Genomic DNA, 22,764 nt, shown 5'->3' with positions numbered 1-22,764 from the left:
CAAATAGTATCCAAACATTAATTTCTGCTCTGTGCTTTTATTATTTCTGTTTCCCTTTTATTTTGTTCTCTTTCTAAACTTTAAGGAAAAACTCAACTAGCTACTTAATGTTTCTCTTTTCTTGACTCACTAAGTTATACATTTTAACTAATGAAAATCTATGTAAAATTCCCATAAGATTTAGAAAAAAATCACTTTTATCCTTTTGTTCTTCCTAGTTCTTTTGAGAATCTGATGACCCTCTCCCTCCCCTGAAGCAGATGGATCACATACAGGCAAAATTTTGCCCTTGATTCCAAGAGGGGCCAAGGATTCCTAAAGGTCATAGATCCATAGATTCCAGGATACGAACCCCTAATCTGAGCACTGCTTTGGAGGCACCCCCTAATATTTGTATGCTGTACTACATATTTAATGTTTTTAAAATAAGTATGCTTAAGAGGCTAATTAAAATTTTTCATGGGGTTGGGCACTCGAATATTTTAGATTCCCAATTTTGTGTTGCAACATGTAATATGTATGCAGAATTTCTGAATTTTGATGATTACAAAGTTCAGTTACAAAATATATCTTAGTACTTTCTGGTGAGATTAAAGTGGAAGTAATATTAGTATTATCATACTCTTGAATTCTTTCCATATATTGGTTAACTCTACATTTGATAAATAGTTTTAAATTTTTAACAGCTTTGTCCATTTGTTAAAATAGTCATAATTGTAGCTCTATCCTTTGATTTTTCCTCACATTTTTGCTAAGATTTATACCATACATTATGTTTGTGACTCAACTCCATGTATAAATGAGAGCATTTGGACCAGATCATTTCTCAGACATCTGATTCTAGTTCTGATTCTGTGTTACAAATTCAGTGTATTACATTCATGATGTTTATTTTACTTTATATCTTTGTTCAGACACAGTGCCCAACTTAATAATCTTTTACTCTGGGATCCATTTTATCTCACACCATGGTAATCGCTATCCTCACTCCGTTGGCAGAGGATGGGGAGTAAGATTTATAAAGGGACTCCCTGAACTTTAGAGATGGAAAGGACCTGAGATCCCGGAACTATTAGAAAATACTTTAGTCAAACTCCCAGAAAGATTAGTTCGTCGGGTACCTTTATTCTTCATCCATGTCTCTTGCTGTATAAACCATCTTGTATTTTAGCAGCTCCCCATAAGACTTTCTGCACCAAGGCAGAGAAAAAAAAAAGTTTCTTTAGGACATCATGTTTATTTTTCATCTCAATACTTTGCTAAATTTGTCAGCTTCAGAGTAGACCGCACGTTGAAGGAAATGCTGATACCCAGTTGGCACATTCAGTAACCAATAGGATGGTGAAACTGACATTTCTTCACCCATTCCAAATATATAGCCCAAGAATAACTGACCACATAGGGAACTGTCACTGACTCGATAGGGAGGAAAGTTGAATTAACTATATAATGTCCTGCAAAGGATACTTTACTACTTCACTCACCATGAAGGTGTACAGTAGTTCCCTTTTGTCAACAGAACCATTTCCATCTTCATCATATAGCTTAGAATACGAATTTTTGCTTCATTTTCCCTCGTACTCCTAGATTTACAGCAGCAATAAACTCTAAGAAGTCAATAAATCCATTCTATGGAAATCAAGGAGGAAAGGGAAATAAATATTTAAGAAGACCAATTATTTTTTATTTGCAAAGTCATCAATCACAAGCAGGACTTTCAGTACAATTTAATACAACAAGATTTTGGCATAAAACGTTTCCTTGGCACTTCATTAAAAAAATAGATATAAAGTATATAGAAACAAGTAACTTTAAATAAATAGGTGAGTACCTTTTTAGAGAAAACGTCTACTTCTCATGACAAAAAAAGGTTCTGAAATGCTGTGATGGAAGGCTGTGTCCTCACCACTGAGCACCCTACAGCAGGAGTCTTCTGAATACCTTCAGGTTTGTCCTTCACTCAGCAAGAACACCAAGTACCAATTTTTAATTGAAGGGAAACACATCAAGTAGCTAAATTCTGTACTGTTTTAGAGAAAATGGTTGAAGTTTTTGGACTCCTAATCTCCAGGATTCCTTTTAATTGCATTATTTCCAGTATCAAAATTAGTTTTTTTTTTTTTTTTAAGTTTTGGTCTCACTGAGGGGACTGAACCTGTGCCCCCTGCATTGGAAGGTGGAGTCTTAACCACTGGACCACTAGGGAAGTCCCCTCATTAGCCTTTTTTAATAAAGACTTTGCTGTATTCAATCTTAGAAAAGATTGTTTAAGGGTCGCAAGCTTAGGTAGTTCCCCTCATCCTGTTTTAAATCGGAAAACAGGATGCAGCCTGTGTCATTCTTAAGAATCATACACTTCTTAAGAATGACAGAGAGAGTAGCACTGACGTATATACACTACTAAGTGTAAAATAGGTGGCTAGTGGGAAGCTGGAGGCACAGGCAGATCAACTCAATGCATTGTGATGACTTAGAGGGGTGCGATAGGGAGGGGGTGTGGGGATATATGTATAAATACAGCTGATTCACTTTGGTGTATAGCTGAAACTAACACAACATTGTAAAGCAATTATACTCCAATAAAGATGTGAACAAAAGTACAATAAAAAAGGTGTAAAAAAAAAACATACACTTCAAGCCTTGCTCAGCCAAATGCTCAACTATTTTAAGAAAGGTGGCCAGCTCTAAGGAGGTATGTGACCCACTCTCCGCGGTGTTTCCATGTGCTTTCAGCTGCTGATGGTAGTAGCATCTTCAGCCCAGGAAAACATGTTATCTCTTTGGAATATTTGGGATGTCGAGTCCTATTCACAAAACAGGATGTGACATAAAGTACCCCTTTCCTTTGGAAATAAAGGGCTTATTGGTCTGTAAAGAGGTATGTGTTTGAATCTTAAGCTTTTGAGTCTAGTTCCACCAAGTCTCTAAAAAAAGTAACTGAGAAACCACCAGCAGTTCTGGATGTGAAACAAAACCTGTTTGGGCTGGTTAATGGCTTTTTTTTTTTTTTTTAAGAGGACATCTCAGCTCTTGGAAGCCATTGTGTTAATCACTATGGCATTGTCTTCAAAATGTATTAACTTTAAAATTTTCTACACTGTGAATAGACAGAAAAAATATTAAAAAATCATTTCACTACCTTTGGGTATTATTTTTTACAACAGGCATCTTTATCCTATCAATAATTAATGTCTTATTAGAGATAAGACTTCTGCTAACAGATAGGAGTCTGGTAGAATGGTGTCCTAAAGGTAGTTGGCTCAAGTATCCAAACCGTTAAGAGGTTTTACCTTTTCTCCATCTGCCTTTCCTACTGCACTCTAGCACTTCACTTATTAATCCCTAGCAGAGCTATGGCTGAGACAGGGGAAATATGTTGTTACAGAGTTGAAATTTAAGATGACATCAAGACATCTCCAGATTTGGTGGGACATGATCATTACAGGACTGACCAGTGTGGAGGATATAAGCTGGGTGGGACAGTATCTAACCATGGGTACCTCTGTGCCTAGGTCTTACTCCTGTGTCTCCAGGGCTAACCAATCAACACAACCGTTTCCTGGGTAGTTATTGTGCATGTTTACCAAAAGGTCACAGAAGCATCCTCCCTGCAAAGACTGAGCTGCCTTGTTATAAAGTGGATGTTCCAGCGTTTCCCTAAAACCTTGTATTTCATGATGATTCGTTTCACATTGTGAGTCCCGCTTCAGTGATCAGTTTTCAGTGTCACCTGCATGATGAATGGCAACGTCTAGATTGAGCAATGTTGTCTCTTTAGAACATTTGGTATTTTATGATGAGGCACAGTGGGTGGGTGGTCCTAACGCCTTCCAATCCAGGCTCTGAAAGCCCTAGGCAAACCCTACCAGGAGACAAGCACAAATATTTTCACCGTGTGGTTTAACAATGGGCAATCTGGCTAATCTACAGCCAGAGCTGATTATGGGTGAGGAAACCTTTCTACTTAGACAACTGCAGCCTCTTTCAAAGGCTCCTGCAAGCAAAACATTTCCTGTTTTCACTGCAGCATTCTGTTATGTAGTCAGGCAAATTAATCCTCACAATCCGCGCCAACTCTTCTTTCCAATGATCAACCTATTAAGATTTGGTAGGAATTTGCATTGGTGAGACAACTCCGGTGAATGTCATTTAGTAGTTTGTGTTCACGTCGGAGAGGGTTTTGGGTAAATACTTCTGTCAAACAATTAAAACGCAATTGTTGTCTGAAGCTGATCTACAGATGTCAAGGAAGGGAGAGGGGACTAAAGAGTGACAGAAGGCGAAATGTCTCTGCAGTGTGACTAGGGAGCATGCAATAGAGAATATCCAAAGACATTTCTTTGGGGAAATCCAAAGGAACACTGTTAAGCTTATATTTCTGTGGTTGAGCTACAGGAGCCCGCGTGGCACACAGAACTGTCTGGAGAAGTCTGACACTTCCTGGCCTTGATCCAGAAAGGGGTTCATAAATTCTCTGCATCAGAATCATGTGGGGACAATGAAATATGCAGAGTCTTAGACCCTGACCCCCGTAACAGCATCTAAACTACTTGGTTTTGGGTCCTAGAGGCTGCATTTTCAGATGTTCCTCATGTGAGTCTTAAGTGTGCTAAGACCTGGGAACCACAGACCTACCTTGTTTTTTCTCATCCGTGTCTCTTTGTAGGCAATGTTAACACCTAAACATCTCCGCAAGTGGCTCTCGTAATTGTGGCTTACCCTCACATGAATTTATAACCTTATTAAGACTAACTAGGAAAATCATGACCCACATGGTTCAGTCTCAGAATGAGACAGTCATACGAACACAGCCCAGCTGTCAAAAATTTCACAATAGCAAGTCTCTCACTTCTGTAATAAACACGACTTGCAAGACACTTATGGGTTTCTTCACAACACCCCCTTCCTCTCCCATCTACTCCTCCACGTACATGGTACTGTTCAGTCTTCAGCGACTTCCACTGCCCCATTCCTTCACTGCCAGCCTGACTATGAGAACATTTCATTCTCTTCCCATTTTTCTCATAATTCTGCATCACAAAATTCTAAAAAAAACTGAGTTTAGCAAGGGCAAGATCCTCCTTTGAGGTTGGAGCAGGGAAAATTGGATGCAGACAAAGCCATTCTGGTGAGCCTCAGGAAAGGAGACTTTGGGAGCTTATATACAAAAATATTTTACTCCCAGCACATTTATAGATTTATACATCATGTTCTTAGGATGGAGTAGATTACAGGGAGAGTTAAACGGGGTTCAAGATATGGAAACGTGAGAGGTTCTCAGGTTTCTAAGGGATTTTGGCTACATTAAAGTTATTTTATGGAGGTGGGGTTCAAATGAGAGAAAAATACATGGAAACTTCAAATTTAAGCATTCTCATCGTCTCTAAAATGTACAGGAACTCTAAGGCATAGTTTAAATCTATAAAGAAAGTATAAAAAGATTTGTTTTTTTTTCTAGCAAAGAGATGAAACTTGAGACGTCTAATAAAAAATAAGATCAGTCATGTAGTGCTTTTGTCCAACAGAAAATCCACAGGTGAATATGATCTCCAGGTGATGTTCACCACCTGCCATAGATTACTTGTTTGAAGAGTACGGTCAACTTGAAATGAAGGTAGCAAGTTAAATTATAAAGCTGACATGCATATGAAAATAACTGCTTTACTATGTAGCACTAAGTGTAGGAATGACCATTAATATGTTTTAAGTTGGGGAGAAGCCCACGTCCCAAGCACCGTGCTGGTCACTCTCCACGCATCTGTCTCATTCTAACAGCAGCCTACAGGCAGCGTTATTCTTATTTTACAGAAGAAACTGACTTTCAGATGTTAAACTAGGTAAAGTAGCAAAACTGCAGTGTGAGTGGATCCAGGATTTCAGATCCAGTCAGCCTTACTCTAAGACTGTTTTTCTTCATATCACCCAGTATCGTCCTCAAAATTCATTACAATTGAGTTCTCCTCCTGAAAGAGGTGGTGGTAGACTGATGGGACATGTTCACTGCAGTGGGCTGCTGTGGATTCCTTTGTGTAAACGACTCAGTAGTGCCGTGGTAGGAGTGTCTGAAGATGCTGCACCTTGGAGCCTGTGTTTCCTTCGTAGCTGGTGCTGCCCGAGGTAAGGCTGGCCGTGTGCTCTAAGCCGCTTAGCCACGGGGAGATTCGTGAGCCCCCACCGCCAGGCCCTCCCTAACCCTGCCACCCTAGCCACCTGGCTCAGCAGGACAGAAGGTGTTCGTCCTCCTCTGGCCCTTTCCTGCTCCCATGCTCCATGAGTACTTCCATCCTTTCTGGAATCCTTGGCCCCTCTCTCCAGGCCCATGGTTTAGCCTCCAGCTCCCCACAGACAACAGCCTCTCTCTACATACAGTTTCCCCCAGGAAACGTTCCCAGCTGCTCCTCCAGGACAGCTGATCCGCTGAACCAGCACTCACACTGGTTCTCCTTCAGCTCATCCTGTTCTTAGTCTTCACCCACACTCACAGCTAGGAATCCAGAGCTTGCCTATACTGTCAGCTGGTCCTTGCTTGGGCTCAGCATTTCCCCCTCTTCGGGGCCTCACACCTGCAGTCCTTTCTGCATGACAGCCCTCACTCCTCCATTCTCCCCACCCTGTAAAACCTGTGGGTAAAATCTCACTGTAGATATCATCTAATCTGCTCAAGATGGTCCCGCCATCACTCTGTTTGCCTGAGTGACCTTGAGATACAGATATTGAAAGGTTATCTCAGTGTATTTCAGAGATATTCTCTTTAGGGTTTTGTCTCAGTGATAGAACCACAAATTTACGAACTGGGTAATATCATTAGGGAAACTTGGCTTCATTTTATTGATTCAAATCATAGAATTTCAGCTCTGCAAACAGTCCTTCATTTTGCAGATGAAGAATGGACTGGACTAGTAATAACAATTAACAATCATGACTGCAGTGACAACTGTTGGTTTTGATGTAATCCTTGCTGTACACATAGGGCCAGGCCTCGTGCTTTACACATGAGCTCATTTAACCCTAACAAGGCACTAACGCTATTAACCAAGAAGTACAGCATCTGGGTTTTAGTAATAAGATCATGGAAAGAGAGATGATTGTTATCACAACAACTAGCCATAAAACTCCATTTGTCCTAGTGTACTCTCAGGAAATAATCCCAATCCAACAAAAATCCACCAAACTTTAGCCCAGATTAAGACTCTTTCCTCCCACAGCATTAACTTTCTGCTACTTTTCACAGAATCACCATCTGAAAAATTCACGAATCGTCACAGCCCCTAACCTGGAGACATTTAGATGTTTTCATTCTTTTACATGTGACACTTTTCAGTGACATTTTGTCAGAAGTGGCAGGTCAGTAGCAACATATGAATTGAAATTTCTGTCTGAAAATGGTTATTCAGTTGGTGAGAAGTAAGGAAACCCAGAGAGCGAATATAAGCACATCACATGGTTGATCAACAATTGTTAGTGATATTTAATCTTCATTTTAGGAACCGAAAAGAAAGTAAGCAATCTAAGGGCCATCTTTGTCACGTCAAATACATGTGAATACTTTTTAAACACTTTTGTGAATTTTTAAAACCAGTAAGGGAAACGTGATGTTTGGCATTTATGACCTAGCTCATTTTCACCTACTGACGCTTCTAAGAGCAAACATCGTCTCTTTCAGCCATGGATTTGCTGGGATATCCTGAGGAGCTCGCCTCTGTGACACAAATATTCTGCTGGCCTGGTAAATTGGTTCTGTAATGTGATCATTATGCAGATCAGACACAGTTGTTCTTGTCTTGACCATGACTGTACAAAATTCAAGGATTCTGGGACAAAGGCCTTCTCAAACAAGCTCCTGATTGTTGATAGGTTTCCTGGATGTCGAGAAGCCCTGACCATCTGCCCCCAGAATGCAGCCAGCTGCGTGCCTGGCCCACTGTGGATTAGAAGCCAGTCTCATGTGCGTTTGGGGGAAGGCAAGATAATTGAGTTTGATCACTTCTGCACAAGCTAACTACAGAAGACTCATCCTCGACTATAGCAATGGCAGCCTTGTGCAAGGAACTTCCTCAAGTGGCCAGTGTGGGTTTCTTCTCATAAGCACCTGTCTCAAACAGATACTGCAACACATAAAATAAAATCCAGCCTCACTCTTATTGTCAGCCTGTCTCCTAAGACTATTATTTCCCATGGAAGAGCCTGCATCCTAGTTCTTTAATGACTAGGTTAGGCGCACAGGGGATGTAGGCCATGGCAGACTAGATGGTGGAAAGCATATACCTATACGCCTGGCTTTCACACTTTTTTTCTTACTATAACAAAAAGAACAGTCAGAGGAACTGCTTCTGAATTAACAGTTTGGGACCCAGAATTGCCTTTGTATATGCATCCATGATACACAGCTCTTTGTACCCATGGGCCTAGAACCCAGTTTTTTTTTGCCACTTTATGGTCTTTTTTATATAACAGCAGTGCTGGCTGCATGATTGAACCATCTGACAGCATAGAACATTTAGGTTCAGTTGGACTGATGTGGAGACCCAGCCCCTGGTATTTTTAATGCCCCCAGGTGCTTCTGTTACCGAAGCAAACAAACTTGGGTCGGCTCGCCTGCAGGCAATAAGGCAACCTACTGATACCGGGTTGTGGCGAAGGAAAGTGCAGTGCTTGATTGCAAGGCTAAGCAAGGAGAATTAGCAGCTAATGCTTGAAAGACCTGAACTCCCCAGTAGATTTCAGGGAAAGGTTTTTAAAGACAGGGTGAGGGAGAGGGTTGCGGGTTCTGTGGACATTCTTCTAATTAGCTGATGGTGAGGCAATCAGGAGTCAACATCAGCTTTCTAATTCCAACCAGTTTGGGATCTATGTGCTCATGGTCAGCATGGAGTTTAACTTCTTCCACCTGCTGGGGGTTTCAGTATCTGCAAAACAGCTCAAGGGTATGGCTCTGGAGGAACTAAAGGTCCTTGACTTTTTAATGGCTATTATTTTGTCTTGCTTGACTGTTTTCCTTTGTTTCTGCATTTTCTCACTTTCCTGATTAAATTTGCTCTTTGGAATCTGGGGAAGGCCTAAGAGGCTAAAGCTTTCCATAAGCAAGAGGCAGGCAGAGGACATGGGGTGGTCTCTCCCAGGAAGGCCCCACAGGGTCCTACTCAGTTGGACTTCTAGTACATAGCCAGAATTGAGAACCACAATTCCAACAGATTTTGTTAAAGTGAGTTACACCAGCTTAAGTTTAAATGTACTGTACATCAGCAAGTATAGCTGATATCTTTAACAGGTAAAAGTCTGTGAGAGCCTCAGCCGAAATGTTGGTAATTGGTGGTATAGGTGAAAATGCTTTGTAAGTTATAAAGTGCTAAACAAATGAGGTATTTTTATTAATCACCAACCTGGCTTCCTAAGAACATCTATGCTGGTAGTTCTGAAGTTAGTAGCCTTGGTCTTTACCCTTATTGAGAGATTTAAGCCTAGTTGTTTACAATCTAACAGATGGTCATTTGTTTCCAGCAGCAGTAACTGCAGTCACCTTGCAGGCCAGACCACCAGATACAGTGTTACAGGCTGCAAGGCAGCCAGGGGGTTAATGATCAGGACCAGTTAGGACACAACAACCAGTTAGGACGGGTTGCCTGCTGCAGTTTTGCAGTTTTTAAGGGCTTTCACACAAAGAGAAGCTTAGAAAACAGATAACCAAAGGTCACTTCTGAATTTCAAGTAGAGCCGGGCCTCCCTCTTCCAGGTGTCCTGGGTTAGATTAAGAAGACAGTCAAGACTCTAAGATGATTCCCGTGTAATTAATTTCATTTTGTGACTGGCAACCATTGCATGGGGCCAGTGTTGCCCCAAACAGCAGAAATGAACGTCTGATGTGCTCAGATCAATAAAAGACAAGAAATTGCAGGGAAGTAACCCCTGCAACTTGCAGGCATGGCTTGTTGTTTAGAAATATAATTGGAGCTCGATAACAAAGAGAGTCAATCTCCGTGGGTGCTGAGGTCAGTGTTATCTGCATTTTACAGATAAACATACCCTCCCTCTGTGGGCTGTATTACACATTTTTTTCAACGTTTTCTCCAATATCATTTCCACATGAGCTCAGTGATAACGTAGGTAGGATGGGTTTTGTCTGTTTTGGAACTGAAGACTTTGACACAGAGCAGTCGTGAGCCTTGTCCACCACTACGCACAGCAGTAAGGAGCCCAGCAAGCCCACTCTTCCCGAGGTACTGCCTCTGCTGTCTCCGCGGTCACCGGCCAGTGATTTAGGAGATTCACAGAAGGGCTCGTTAAAAAGAGCAAGGACTTCTGATGCATTAAACCAAGAGTTGACTTGTGCGCTTATTGGTAAACTATCACACTGCGGTCATTAAATCCCACAGCTCGCCCCTCTTCTCCACTTTTCTTTCTGTAAACAGGTTCATCACCCGTGTTTCTAAGAATTCCTCACCATGCCCTCACTCTTGATTCCCAGGATCTGTCTGAGGTTGCTAATTTAGATAATCTGAGAATTTGTATTGGCGGTTTTGTTTTATCCTAGTGTTCCAATGTATCCTTGCTGACAACTGTTTTTCTGGCTCAAACCACCACTATTTATGGTTTTGTAACAGAGAAGGAACACAACTAAGCACATTGAAACTGTTTCCCTCAGTCTTTAGCCTACGTATTTTACTACTTTAGCCCTGTATGTCAGGAGTTAAACATTAGAGAAAGAGAAAAATGTTTCTTGTGCCCAAATAGCTCATTAAGTTCCCTAGAGAAAGTTCCCATCCCAAGGTCCTGGGTTAGTTATGGCCATAACTTGTAGATAAATTCACTTTTAGCCTGGAAACCTTCTGACTAAGCAGGGATAAGAGTGGTAAAGTTAAAGTAACTGCTAACAGCTTGACTTTTTACCGGAGTTCTGTGAGCCAGCCTACCTGAGCAAGCGGAAGAACAAAGAAATGTGATGCTTGCCTTCAAGGCCAGGTGGCTACAAGGAGCCTGCAATCCCTTCACCCTTTAGTCTGAAATCCTCCCACCTCCCCTTCTTCCTTAGCAGAAGAGAAGCCAGAATCTACCCCAAGTTAAGATAGTTCTTTAGGACATTAGCCCACCATCTTCTCGGTCTGCTGGCTTTTCGACAAGTCACTCTTCCTTGCCCCAACACCTTAGCTCCTGCCTTATTGCTGGCCGTGCGGCAGGCGAGCTGTGTGAGCTTGGACTAGGTAACAGTTTGAGTTCCAAACCCACAGACTAAGAAAAACTACTCTACCTCCCTAGTAAGACCTCAGAGTCTTACAGGAGACAAAGCTTCTGACAAGTCTTTTAGGTCCATTTTCCCCCTTCCATTCCTTCTGTACCAGTGATCAGGCTCCTGTTACCCCATCTCTGCCCTCCTGCTGGTACATTACTGACAAAAGATTACCCTTAGAGAACCTTAGATTCCGTTTAAGAGCTGACAGTGGCTCTCTGTTTGCAGAGCACCAGTTACGGTTTGTCTTGCTCTAGCCACAGGAAGCCAAGACGCTGAGATAGAGAGACTCAAGGCAAAGAGAGAGCTTTATATTTGTGGCAAGGCAGCCAAGTGAAAAGACAGAAAGACCCCAAACCTCCCTCCCCGAAGGCAAGGGGCAGGGGTATTTATGGGATGAGGAGGGGAGAGTGAGGGAGGTGGAGAAAGGTGATTGGGAAAAGGTGAGGTTATGGTCCTTCTGCGCAGGCGTAAGTAGGCTACAGGCCTCTGTGTGTTCAAAGGGTCACTGAGCGGACACTTGCGCATGCCCACTTGGAGGGTCGGTGGTCCTATCGAGTCTTAATCCTCTCAGCTGACTCCAAGTTCCTGGAGAACAAACTCAGGCAAACATCTTATTGTTTAGGCTATGTGCAGCTTGCAGGACATGCAAGGCTTAAAACCACCTTGATTAGTGAAGGCAGGTGAAATGGATTTAACCCCCGGTTTCACACCCAGATGCCTAGGTGTGGCCCTGAGGGCTGTGCATTGACCTTCACACCTGTTACAGAAGCAAGAATATAGACCAGGAGCCAGAGGGACTGAGGGCTGGCTTTCTGCTTTGAGATTCTCCAGACAAGTCACTCCTGGCATCTCGGTGCTCTGAGTCCCTCATTTCTCGGCCACAATGTAAGAATAAATGGAGTCCTAGCAACAGACTTGCCTGCATGGAGCAAAAGATATAGGTGAGGTGCCTAGAGTGTGTGCTCCCCAGTCATGCTCTAGCAGTAATCCTCTGCCTTAGTTAGGTCTCCATTGTCTCTCCCCTCTCCTACCTTGTACTTTAATTTGAGCCATTCTCTTTGTTGAAATACTCAACTATTTTGTTAAAGGTGGAATACCATAGCAATTTAGGGTGCAGCCCTTGGAGTCAGACTGCCAACATTCCAATTCTGCTGTGTAGTTTTAGGCAAGTTACTTAACCTCTCTGTGCCTCGGTGTCATCTGTAAAATGGAAATAATAAAAATAGTACCTGCTCTTATATTATTGTTATGAGGATTTTAGAAGATAATAAACATAACGTGTTTAAGACAGCGACTGCTTCAGAAATGTTCAGCAAGTGTTAACTTTTATTAGTAATAATTCAATCTCTTCACTTCTTTCAAGATCTCAAAATGCCTCAAGTTCTCCAGAAAGCCTTTCCTAACTAACTCTACAACTTAGTTTTTGTTGCATCTTCTTATCCCAGTAGATATACCCTGAATAGCACAGCCCTGCTATAGTTTGTCATATTATACTGGCTTATTTTCTTCTTAAGGTATTTAATCTTGACATGCCTTTTATCCACCAGATTGTAAACTCTTTGGGGGCACAGAAAATCATGTCTTCTACCTACCTGCTCACTCCCATCCCCACACCCCTCTAAAATTCAAGTGTGATTTTTCTGCTATTACCTGCCCTGATGGGGTGGGATTGAAGAGTTCCCCTGGCCCTTCCATCCAGCTTGCCTGTCTAGGAATAGGAATAGGCTGGACCATTACTCACAATACTGGGCAGGTTTTAAAAGCAGCCCTATGATACCCAAGACCCATCTGGAACCTTGAAGCTAGAGAGTACAATGCATTTCCCTCTTTCAATCTTTGACTCTTTATTTACTTTTATTTTTTGAGGGTGCATTTGTCATCTTACTAGATTTTAAACTCCTTTGATGACAGCGATCAATTCCTATTCATCTTTGTGCCCATCTTCCTTCCACCATGCCTCCCAGGAGCTCAATAAATTTTTGCAAATGCAGTGGGATAATAATTTGGTGTATTAAGGATGTGACTCTGCTCCTGGTAATCCCTTCTATCATCCAGCTCTCCCACATTCAGTAAAGACATTCATTGCCTGAGAGATAAGCCATTGTAGCAGAAAAGCAGAAATCAAGAATTCATTCTTTGCTCTTGAGTTTCAATAGTTTAAGCCATTTGGGATTCAGAGCATAAAATTTATGCCACAAACAAAAGATTTGGAAGAACACATAATTAGAGCCAGTTTCTCTAGTTTCTCCTGGCTACTCCCAAGCTAGATAAAAAATTTCATAGGTTGGGGAAGTGTGGAACAGGGAAGGAAAAGTGAATGGCAAAACAGTGGGGCAGGGGCCCTGCTCTGGGAGGGTCAAGGCTAATAGGAAGGACTGGGGAGAGACACACCAGATATGGTTGGCAGATGTAAGAGGAGAAGCACTAGTGATTTACTGGGTAGAAACTCACCAAGGTCCCCGGAACCTAACATAGCTTGGCGGGGAGGCTGTAAGGCGTATTTGGTCAGACAACCCTGAGCCAGCCTAACAGGCTTCCAAGCCTAGGAGTATAAAGTAGCTGAGAGAGAACCTGACTAGGAAGCCTAGCTGCGAGGAGACAGCAGCCTTCTAAGTGAATCAGGAGATGAGGAAAGATTCTATCTCAGCAAATACCAGTGTGGACAGATGCTCCTTTGGCCTCTGTTAATACCTTGAGTTTTAGATGCAGCCATGGGGTTTTTATTGCAACCCTCGAAAGTGGAGGGAGAAATCTCCTTGGTAAAATGGGGACTCAAAATATAAATTAATTTTATTATGAAAAGAAAGGTTACATTTTTAAAATGTCTGAGTGTGTGAGCTGAAGTTCTTGCCAGTTACACAAATAAAAAATACATTTTAAAATTTCCCTTGAGATAATCACTCCAGTTGGGCACTAGGTTAAAATTTGAAAGACACAGTGGCTTTCCTTGGGGAAAGGGGGACTGAAGGATAGAGAGAGGAATGGAAAGGAAAGAATTGCATATATAAAAGAAAGGGTACTGGAGTTGTCACTTCCTTTATTATTTTATTTAATGACAATATATATTTGTTCATCATCTACTTTATGCTACTACTGTGCTAGGTGCACAGTCTGGGGAAGCATGCAGGATTTAAAGGGGATGATTAATCCTTTATTTTTATTATTCAACTTCTGCACTGTTGTCTCATGAGGATGAATTCATGTACCACTTCCATTTAAAAAGAGGAAAGAGACATGAGGAAGAGCAAATTGAAGATGTAGTGTGAAGAAAGCAGTGCAGCTGGAATGCAAGGAGTGCAGGATGAATAGCAGTGCTAGGTGCTCCTTCACTGTCAGGCTCCGCCCGGACTTCAGCAGAGCAGAAGTAAGATCAACGGCATGCACTCAGGATGCATAGAGCCCAGCGTGCAGGTTCACGCCTATATAGGAAGTAGTTTCCAGGGAACCGGGCGTTTTGCATCCATCTCCAGGTGAAGCACATAGATACCTCGGTGAGAGCAGCGCACGTCCACTTTCACTGCTTTTTAGTAACCAATAGCCAGCAACAAAATCTACATTTCCACAGTGTTTCCTGTTTTTGGAATATCGGTGCTGGCCCAGACCCAGCTTGAACACTCATCAACCTTTCATCAGCTTCTGCTTTGGCAGTGAGCCGTTAGGCAATGACTTATTTTCCCTAGCAAGTCAATGGCATAAATGTGGGGGAAGGAGGTGGCCCTGGTGAGTCCTTGGAGCCCACTTAACTTCAAGTCCCACTGTCTCACCCTGTGCGGGTTTAAAACTGACCATGAGAGCCACACGGTTTCATTGTGTTGTATTTTTTTTTTTCAGTTGTTTTTTTTTTTTTTAATTTGGAGTATAGTTGCTTTACAATGTTGTATTAGTTTCTGCTGTACAGCAAAGTGAATCAGCTGTATATGTGCATCTATCCCCTCTTTTTTTGGATTTCCTTCCCATTTAGGTCACCACGAAGCATTGAGTAGAGTTCCCTGAGCTGTACAGTTAGTTCTCATTAGTTATCTGTTTTATACATAGTAGTGTACATATGTCCATACCAATTTCCCAATCCATCCCACCCCACCCACCTTTCGCCCCCTGGTATCCATACAAAATAATCAGAAAGAAAAAAGCAAGTACCATATGTTAACACATGTATGTGGAATCTAGAAAACATGGTGTTGTACTTTTTAATGGAGACTTCATGTTTTGACAAGGTTACTCACTACCAAGTTTGGGCCAGACTAGACCCTCAAATTCAAGTCTGTGGGATTTCCATAATGGAACGGACAATTCCTAGTTGTAGAAACGAAGGAATATATGTTCTTTCTTGCACTGAGACAGACCTTAGTTTTGAGGAGAGCAGTTTCCACCACTGACCTTCACCTACAACGATTTGCTAATATCTTTTGTATCATTTTTTTTATTTCTCTTTTGTTATAAAATTTTTAAAAATCAGTTTTAATTTTTTTATCATGTACATTATACACATACATATCTAAAATTAAACTAAAAGGCTTATAATTTACAACTTTGAACTTCTGGGTTATTTCTTCTAACATTTCATGCACATGTTTGCAATTGAGATGCTTATTCTTCTTATGTCTTGTCCATTTTAGACTTTATCTGTGTACTTCCTGTTATAGCAAATGACAAGTATTCAACTCTATGACCCCTGTACACATCCCAGTGGTGTGCTGGAGCTATTTTACCTGCTGGTAGGAGCTGATTGTTAAATTTTCAGAAAATCTGTAAGCCAAGTATTAAATGATTTTTAGCTTGGAATTGGCCACTGTGGGAGTATTTATACTGTGGAAACCAGCAAATATTACCAGGGCTATTTCCCGTCCAGAAAACTAGTTGTTCCACATTTCCCAGCATACCACTGTTCTCCCTCCATACTCTCACAATTGTAGATTAATCTAAAAGTCAGGAGTTTCATTTTCATGACTCTGGTGAATTTTGTTCTCTGCACAGCTCATTGGTATACCAAAATTACTGACTTCCTCACTTTATGTGGAGTTAATAATTGCCTCATCGTGCTGACACCTCCTGAAGTCAATGGACAGTCGACAAAAAGTGAGGCAACCCGTAATTATGTGCTTATGAAGTATTCTCGCCAGACAAATGAATCTGAATCTATTTAAGATTCAACAGCTAAATACCAGTTTATGGGTAATATGAAGAATAGAAAGTTAGTTAGATGACACAAGAAAGCAACCAACTACATCTAGAATGGTAGGATATTCTACAGGACCAATAACTCACTTTTCCTAGTAAAGCAATAGCATAAATGGAGCAGGGAGGTGGTTAGGAAATTATTATTATAGAAAAACCAGTCTTAAAAGTCATAACCCCCCTATTTCCATATATGGACCTTGTTTGGACAAACTCAAATCAAGGAAAAATTTAAAAGTATGCTTGAGACATTCAGGAAAATTTGCCCATATACCAGGTATTAGATGACATTAGGAATTATTGTCACCTTTGCCATTTATGGTAATGGTATAGTAGTTACGGCTAAAAAATGCCCTCATTAGTAATAGATGAATAATGAAATATTTGCAGGTGAAATCATACGTTTGAATAATTTTTTTCTTTTAAAAAATCCTGGGAAAAATATAGGAGGACAGATGAAATAAAGTGATAAAATTTTGGTAACGCTGTAAATGGAGGATGGGTCTATGCGAGATTACTAGATTATTCTATTTTGAATAATTTCAAAATTTTCATAATAAAATTTTCATAATAAAAAATATAATTGCTTCATTCTAAATCTATTCAATAGTTTTCTTTGTGCTTATTAGCCTTGTTAACTTTTTCCAAATGTACCACATCAGATTGGTTAAATAGTTAATGAATTAATATTGTTTTTGAAATCCTCAAACACAGTAGATAATCCATCAATGTCACTTCTTCAGGTTTTCCTCCCTGAGTTGCCCTTCCTCCTTTTCAGTTGGGAGGAGTAGCACACTGGGCTTTCTGTACAGCTGGTGATCTGGACGGCCCTTCTCCATGACCCTGGACTGCCCACATCTATTTTCCTATGTTGGATTCATTCCCTCCCTCTTTGCTGATCTAGTCCCTCATTTTGCTGGAGCACCTTCTCCAGCAGCTTCCTAAGAAAAAATAAGTGTGAGGAAAACTTTTCAGTCCTTGAATGTCTTTTCCCCCCCACATCTGATTTGGCTTGATACCTTCCCTCTCATAATTTTGGAAGCTGTTCTCCATTTACTTCTGGTCTTCAGTGTAGGTGTTAAGAAGCTCAACACTATTTTGATTTCCATTTTTCCCCCTTTTAGGAAAATTACAAAATTTCTCAGCATATGCTATACATTGATCTCTATTTCTTATTGTGCCAGGCCCTTGTGAAATGTGTCTGATAGTGTCTGATTTTTCTGGTTTGTTTCGTTGTCTTACGTTTTCTCTGGGTTTTATTTCCATGACTCTCATTCACAGGATATTAGACCTATCAATCCCAATTTAAGGGTTTTATTTGGAAAAATGCTGTGTGGAAGGAAACAAGAAGGAAGTCAGGGGGACTTCCCTGGTGGCACAGTGTTTAAGAATCTGCCTGCTAACGCAGGGGACAGGCGTTCAAGCCCTGGTTTGGGAAGATCCCACATGCTGCAGAGCAACTAAGCCTTTGCACCACAAGTACTGAGCCTGTGCTGTAGACCCCTCGAGCCACAACTACTGAAGCCCATGCACTTAGAAGCACATGCTCCATAACAAGAGAGTCCACTGCAATGAAAGGTCTGCGCACCACAACAAAGAGTAGCCCCTGCTCACCACAACTAGAGAAAGCCTGCACACAGCAACGAAGACCCAGTGCAGTCAATAAGTAAATAAATACATAAATCTTTTTTTTAAATTTTATTTATTTATTATTTTTTGGGGCTACACCAAGTTCAATCATCTGTTTTTATACACATATCCCCGTATTCCCTTCCTCCCTTGACTTCCCCCCCACCCTCCCTCCATAAATCTTAAAAAAACCAAACCAAAACAAAAAAAACCCCAAGGAAGTCAGGGAAGGCTGAACGAGCTGCCAGACCAGGATGCTAATCTGACCCGGTGAAGAGAGCCAGAGAAGGGTGGGTGGAAGTGTCCTTGACACTCCTGAAATCTACAGCTCAACAAAGCCACCTGGGACTCTCTGAGGCAAAGCCAGCTGACAAAGGAGTCCCCTTGTCTCAGGAATGGGTTGGCCTTATTATTTCTGCTGCACTCAATCACTGGGCATATCCTAAACCCAGGCACAGACTCAGCTCAAGTGAGTGATGGATTTCAAAGTGATGCACCTGGGGCCCTGGTCAATTACCCTCCCGGGAGGTCTGAGGTGCCAACATCATGGCCACTACTGTAAAGCAGGTTTTATAATCATCGTGATGTTGAGGGTGGTAGTCTATGTGCTGTGCCTAGAACAGGGGCAGGCACATTACGAGCACTCAGAAAGCCTTAACTATTTTTACTGAGTGCCAAGGAGCACTAGCGTGTGACTAGCCAAAGGAATAGTGGTAAATTTTATACTCCAAATTTTGGAATCTATTTACTTTAAGCACTGTTCCAATAGGGTTGGTTAACTTGAATATAAGCCAAAGCCAGTCAGAAATGGCAGAGTAGGAAGAGACTGGGAGCTTTTTTAGTACTCTAATAAATCAGAAAGCTGGGTAAATTGTGTTTGACAGCAGGGAAAGGGACAGAAAAACAATAAAAGAAAACATGACAGAAGTGCGTACTTTCAGGATTTCTGACATTAGGAAACTTAGCCCCAGCAACTTCAATCAGCATAGGTGTTTCTTGGCATTTCATAAATGTAACAACCAATGTTCATAATAATGACTTTATTATCAAGAAAATGTTTTACCAGCACCTTGAGGAAGCAGGGAAGTGTTTTAGGATGATTTCCATCCAGAATAGTAAAACTGCAGAGAAGCTCCATAGAAAGAGTAAACCCTCCAGGTTTCTGGACAGTTGATAGTTTTATTGACCTAATTAAATACATGGCTTTTTTTGTTTTCCTGTGCATAATTGCATATCATTTCTTGCTATCACTTCATAATGAATAATCCTTACTCTTCTCATTTTATGACCTGATTTTATGTTGAGATCGCCACACCTTTCGTGGCATTAGTCATCACTACCTGCCTAGGTTTACTTGCTTCCTAAGCAAACATGAAATCTCTATGATAAATCATGAAGAGCAGAACTTTCAAATCATTTCAATTGAGCTCCTGAGATGGGCTTGGCCATCCCATGACTGTCGCTGAGAGGAGTCTCACTCCAACGGCACACACGCCCCGGACACTTTGGACACTGTCTGCCCCCTGCTTCCTCGACAGCACGTTCCTGTTCTTGCATATGCACCACTGACACCCACAGGGCTTCCACAAACATTGGGCTATAACAATAAAACTGCCGGCCTGGGACATGACATCAACACCTTTGGAGAATAGCTAAAGAACCTGACCGCTCATCTTCTAAACTCTCAGGAATACCATCATCAGAGCCTGAGAAGCTGCCGTCTACCGCAACAGGCGTCTATCCTGAACTTGGGAAGGTCAGCAGCCGCCACACGAGTGAGACACAGACCGTGACAGAGAAAGAGAGAGAGAGAGGGAGCGAGCGCTGAGAGAGACGTACACAGGCAGAGACAAAGAGAGACAACATGCCAGTGTGCACACAGCGTCCTGTCTTAGTCCAGGCTGCTGCAACAAAAATACCATAGACTGGACGGTTTAAACAAAAATCTATTTCTCACATTTCTTAGGCTGGGACGTCCCAGATCAAAGGCATAGGCAGATTCAGTGTCTGGTGAGGGCCCACTTCCTGGTTCATAGACAATCGTCTTCTCACTGTGTTCTCACGTGGAGGAAGGGGCAAGGGAGCTCTCCGGGGCCTCTTTGTAAGGGCACTGATCCCATTCACGAATGCTCTGCTCTCATGACCTACTCACCCCGCAAGCCCTCTCCCCCCCACCAAATACTATCACATTGAGGTTGGGATTTCAACATATGATGTGAGAGGGGAACATAAACATTCGGTCTATAGCATATCCAAGACCTTTTTCAGAGTTAAGAACAAAAGCAGAATCTACCTCGTTTTTCCACTGATTTGTAAGCTCCCTGGGTTAGAGCTGGGTCTGCTTGCATCTACACTAGGTAAAATTTATGAAGAGGAAAACACTGTCATGATAAGCAGGCAGTCCTTAATTCATATTTGAAAACAAAGCACAAAGGACGATAATGCCCTAAAAGAAATCTGTTCCTGACGTGGCTGCAGGGATTAAAATAGGTGTTAATTTTGCATGGGTTTAATTTTCCCCAATTCCTGGCTGTTGCATCCAAGTCATCTCTTTTTTTGTTTGTTTTGATTTTTGGCTTAAGAGCTCAAAAGGCTGTATTAGATTCCATGCATCCTAATGCACAGCCAGTTGTTTTAACTGTACTGAGTCAATTATCCCTTCCTTCTCTTCCAATATCACGCACAGCCTTCTAAAGCCATCTATTTTTCTACCAGTAGTATTTCCCCTTCCCTTTTATTCTAGGTGGCATCAGCACATGTTGAAATATACAGATCCACAGGTAAACCAACTGAAATGTACAAGGAAAAGCAGACAGGGAGAATTCAGCCTAGTATTTCAGATTGTTACTCTTTTGTCTTATTTTTTTCTATTCCATATTTTCTTTTCTCATTTTTATATTTTTTAAGACATGAAATTAAATGTGCTGCAGCTCCTCAGGAATGAGTAAATTCAAGACAATAGTTGAATAACAATCTTCAGAAACTAACATTTATCTGTATTTAAAACTGTAAATTGTTTTGTTTTTCCCCAAACTAAATTGGTCAGATATGAAAAAAAAGAAAAGGATTATGAAACATTCTAACTTTTGATTTGAGTATGAACAACAGGTTGGCTAATTTGTATTGATTTTATCTGCCAATCTAGATGCAATCACACTTTTCAAAGCAGATTCCTGTAATTTGCTTTTCTATAAAATGTCACCAATGCATTAAATACTTTGAAAACAGTCTTTGTAAATCAATCTGCACTTATTAGATTTGTTTAAATGATAGCATTAGAATTCCACGCCGAGATTTAATTTGGTTTTAAAATAACTCCCTACATGCAGAACATTTCCAAGGGCGGAGAGGCTAGTCCCAATTATTTTCATGCTGGCAGTGCTAAATGTGTTTAATGACTCACTTACCTACAAGCTGCGGGTTCTCTGAAGACCTCCCCATTCAGTGGAACACACATATTTTACCTCAGGCTATTGTATATTGTAAAAAGGGGGAAATGCAGAACCATAGCCAAATGATGAGTGAAAGTTCTTACCTTGTTCTTGTCAACAGTATTACAGACTTGATCAACATGTTGACTGCCTGTTTGATTCAGACCTTGCAGACCCAAGCATGTCTTAAACTCCCGCAGTGTTTGCAGACTGGATGGATGTTTCATTATAAGATTTCTGAACCACACACAGGTCTCTTTAGCAGGAATTGCTGTCTCACCACCAGTTATAGATTCGCTCTCCCCATCCTGATTCACAGTCTATGGCTTTTTCTCCAGCTGCTTTCATGTAAGTTCTTTCTGGATTTAGTCCCTCACTCATCACTAGAACTTGAGGTTAGCATACACCATTAGAAAGCTACTCTAAACCTCTTACAGCTATAGGCTAAATAGGAATAGAAAGCCAGTGAGATTAGTTCATTTGAACAATTTTAAGACCAAGGTTACTCACTAACTGATGGGATTGTTGCTTACTGCCATTCAGAAATACAGCTTTCTGTAAAGGACAGAGACTATATTTTAGCAGGTAATCCTTGCCATATTGTTCGCCATAAATTACGCCTACATTATTGAGTGGTACAGTGGGGTTTGATTGAAGGAACTTAGAGTTGCAGTCAGGAAGTCTGCGTTTTAGGTTTTGTTCACCACTTGTTAACTACACTGAAATGTTACTTTGGTTAAGTCTCAGTTTCCCATCTGTAAAACAGTATCAAGAGTATCTGCCTTCTCACATCTGAATATTGTGAAGATAAATTTAGATGAACATTTTCTGAAGCCATGGAAAAATTAAACATTCTGAGTATTGTTAAAGTGAAAGGAATTCTATGTACAAGAGAGGGAAATAGGTAGAGATAACCAGATAATAAGTATTAAGAAGAGGTGTATGTGTAGTAGGCTGTAAAGTGTGGTCTTGCAGATAAAGGAAGATATTGGGCTATGTCTTCCAGCACTAAATCAATACTTGCCACTGCCCGCACCACACCCCGCTTTCTGTTCTTGTCTTTTGTCTCTCAAACCTGCATCTACCCATACCCTCTGCCTGCTAATTTTATCCCACTCTAGTTCCTGAGCTTATCTGGTCCCAGCCAAGCCCCAATTGCCAATAGACTTCAGAGTTGAGCCAGTGGGCCTAACATGTATTCATGATATAGTAATGGAAATGAATTGCCCTGTGTGGTCCTCAAGCCATCTTTCTGCCAACCATGCTTAAGAGTAACAGAATTACATTATTTCCACTTGGAGTCAT

The 22,764-nt window shown here is 41.3% G+C and overlaps 1 protein-coding gene across 1 annotated transcript in view; it reads right to left on the bottom strand.

Moving 5' to 3' along the window:
• GUCA1C (guanylate cyclase activator 1C) overlaps positions 1-22,764 on the bottom strand; it is a 34,743-nt gene extending 11,979 nt beyond the window's left edge. The window contains 4 exon segments of the mRNA XM_057696412.1: positions 1,481-1,554; positions 1,556-1,629; positions 21,564-21,767; positions 22,744-22,764. Of these exon segments, the coding sequence (XP_057552395.1) occupies positions 1,481-1,554; positions 1,556-1,629; positions 21,564-21,767; positions 22,744-22,764 (373 nt within the window).

The sequence above is a fragment of the Hippopotamus amphibius genome, chromosome 10 (assembly GCF_030028045.1).
Source record: "Hippopotamus amphibius kiboko isolate mHipAmp2 chromosome 10, mHipAmp2.hap2, whole genome shotgun sequence".
NCBI lineage: Eukaryota > Metazoa > Chordata > Mammalia > Artiodactyla > Hippopotamidae > Hippopotamus > Hippopotamus amphibius.
This window is presented reverse-complemented; position numbering and strand designations above follow the sequence as displayed.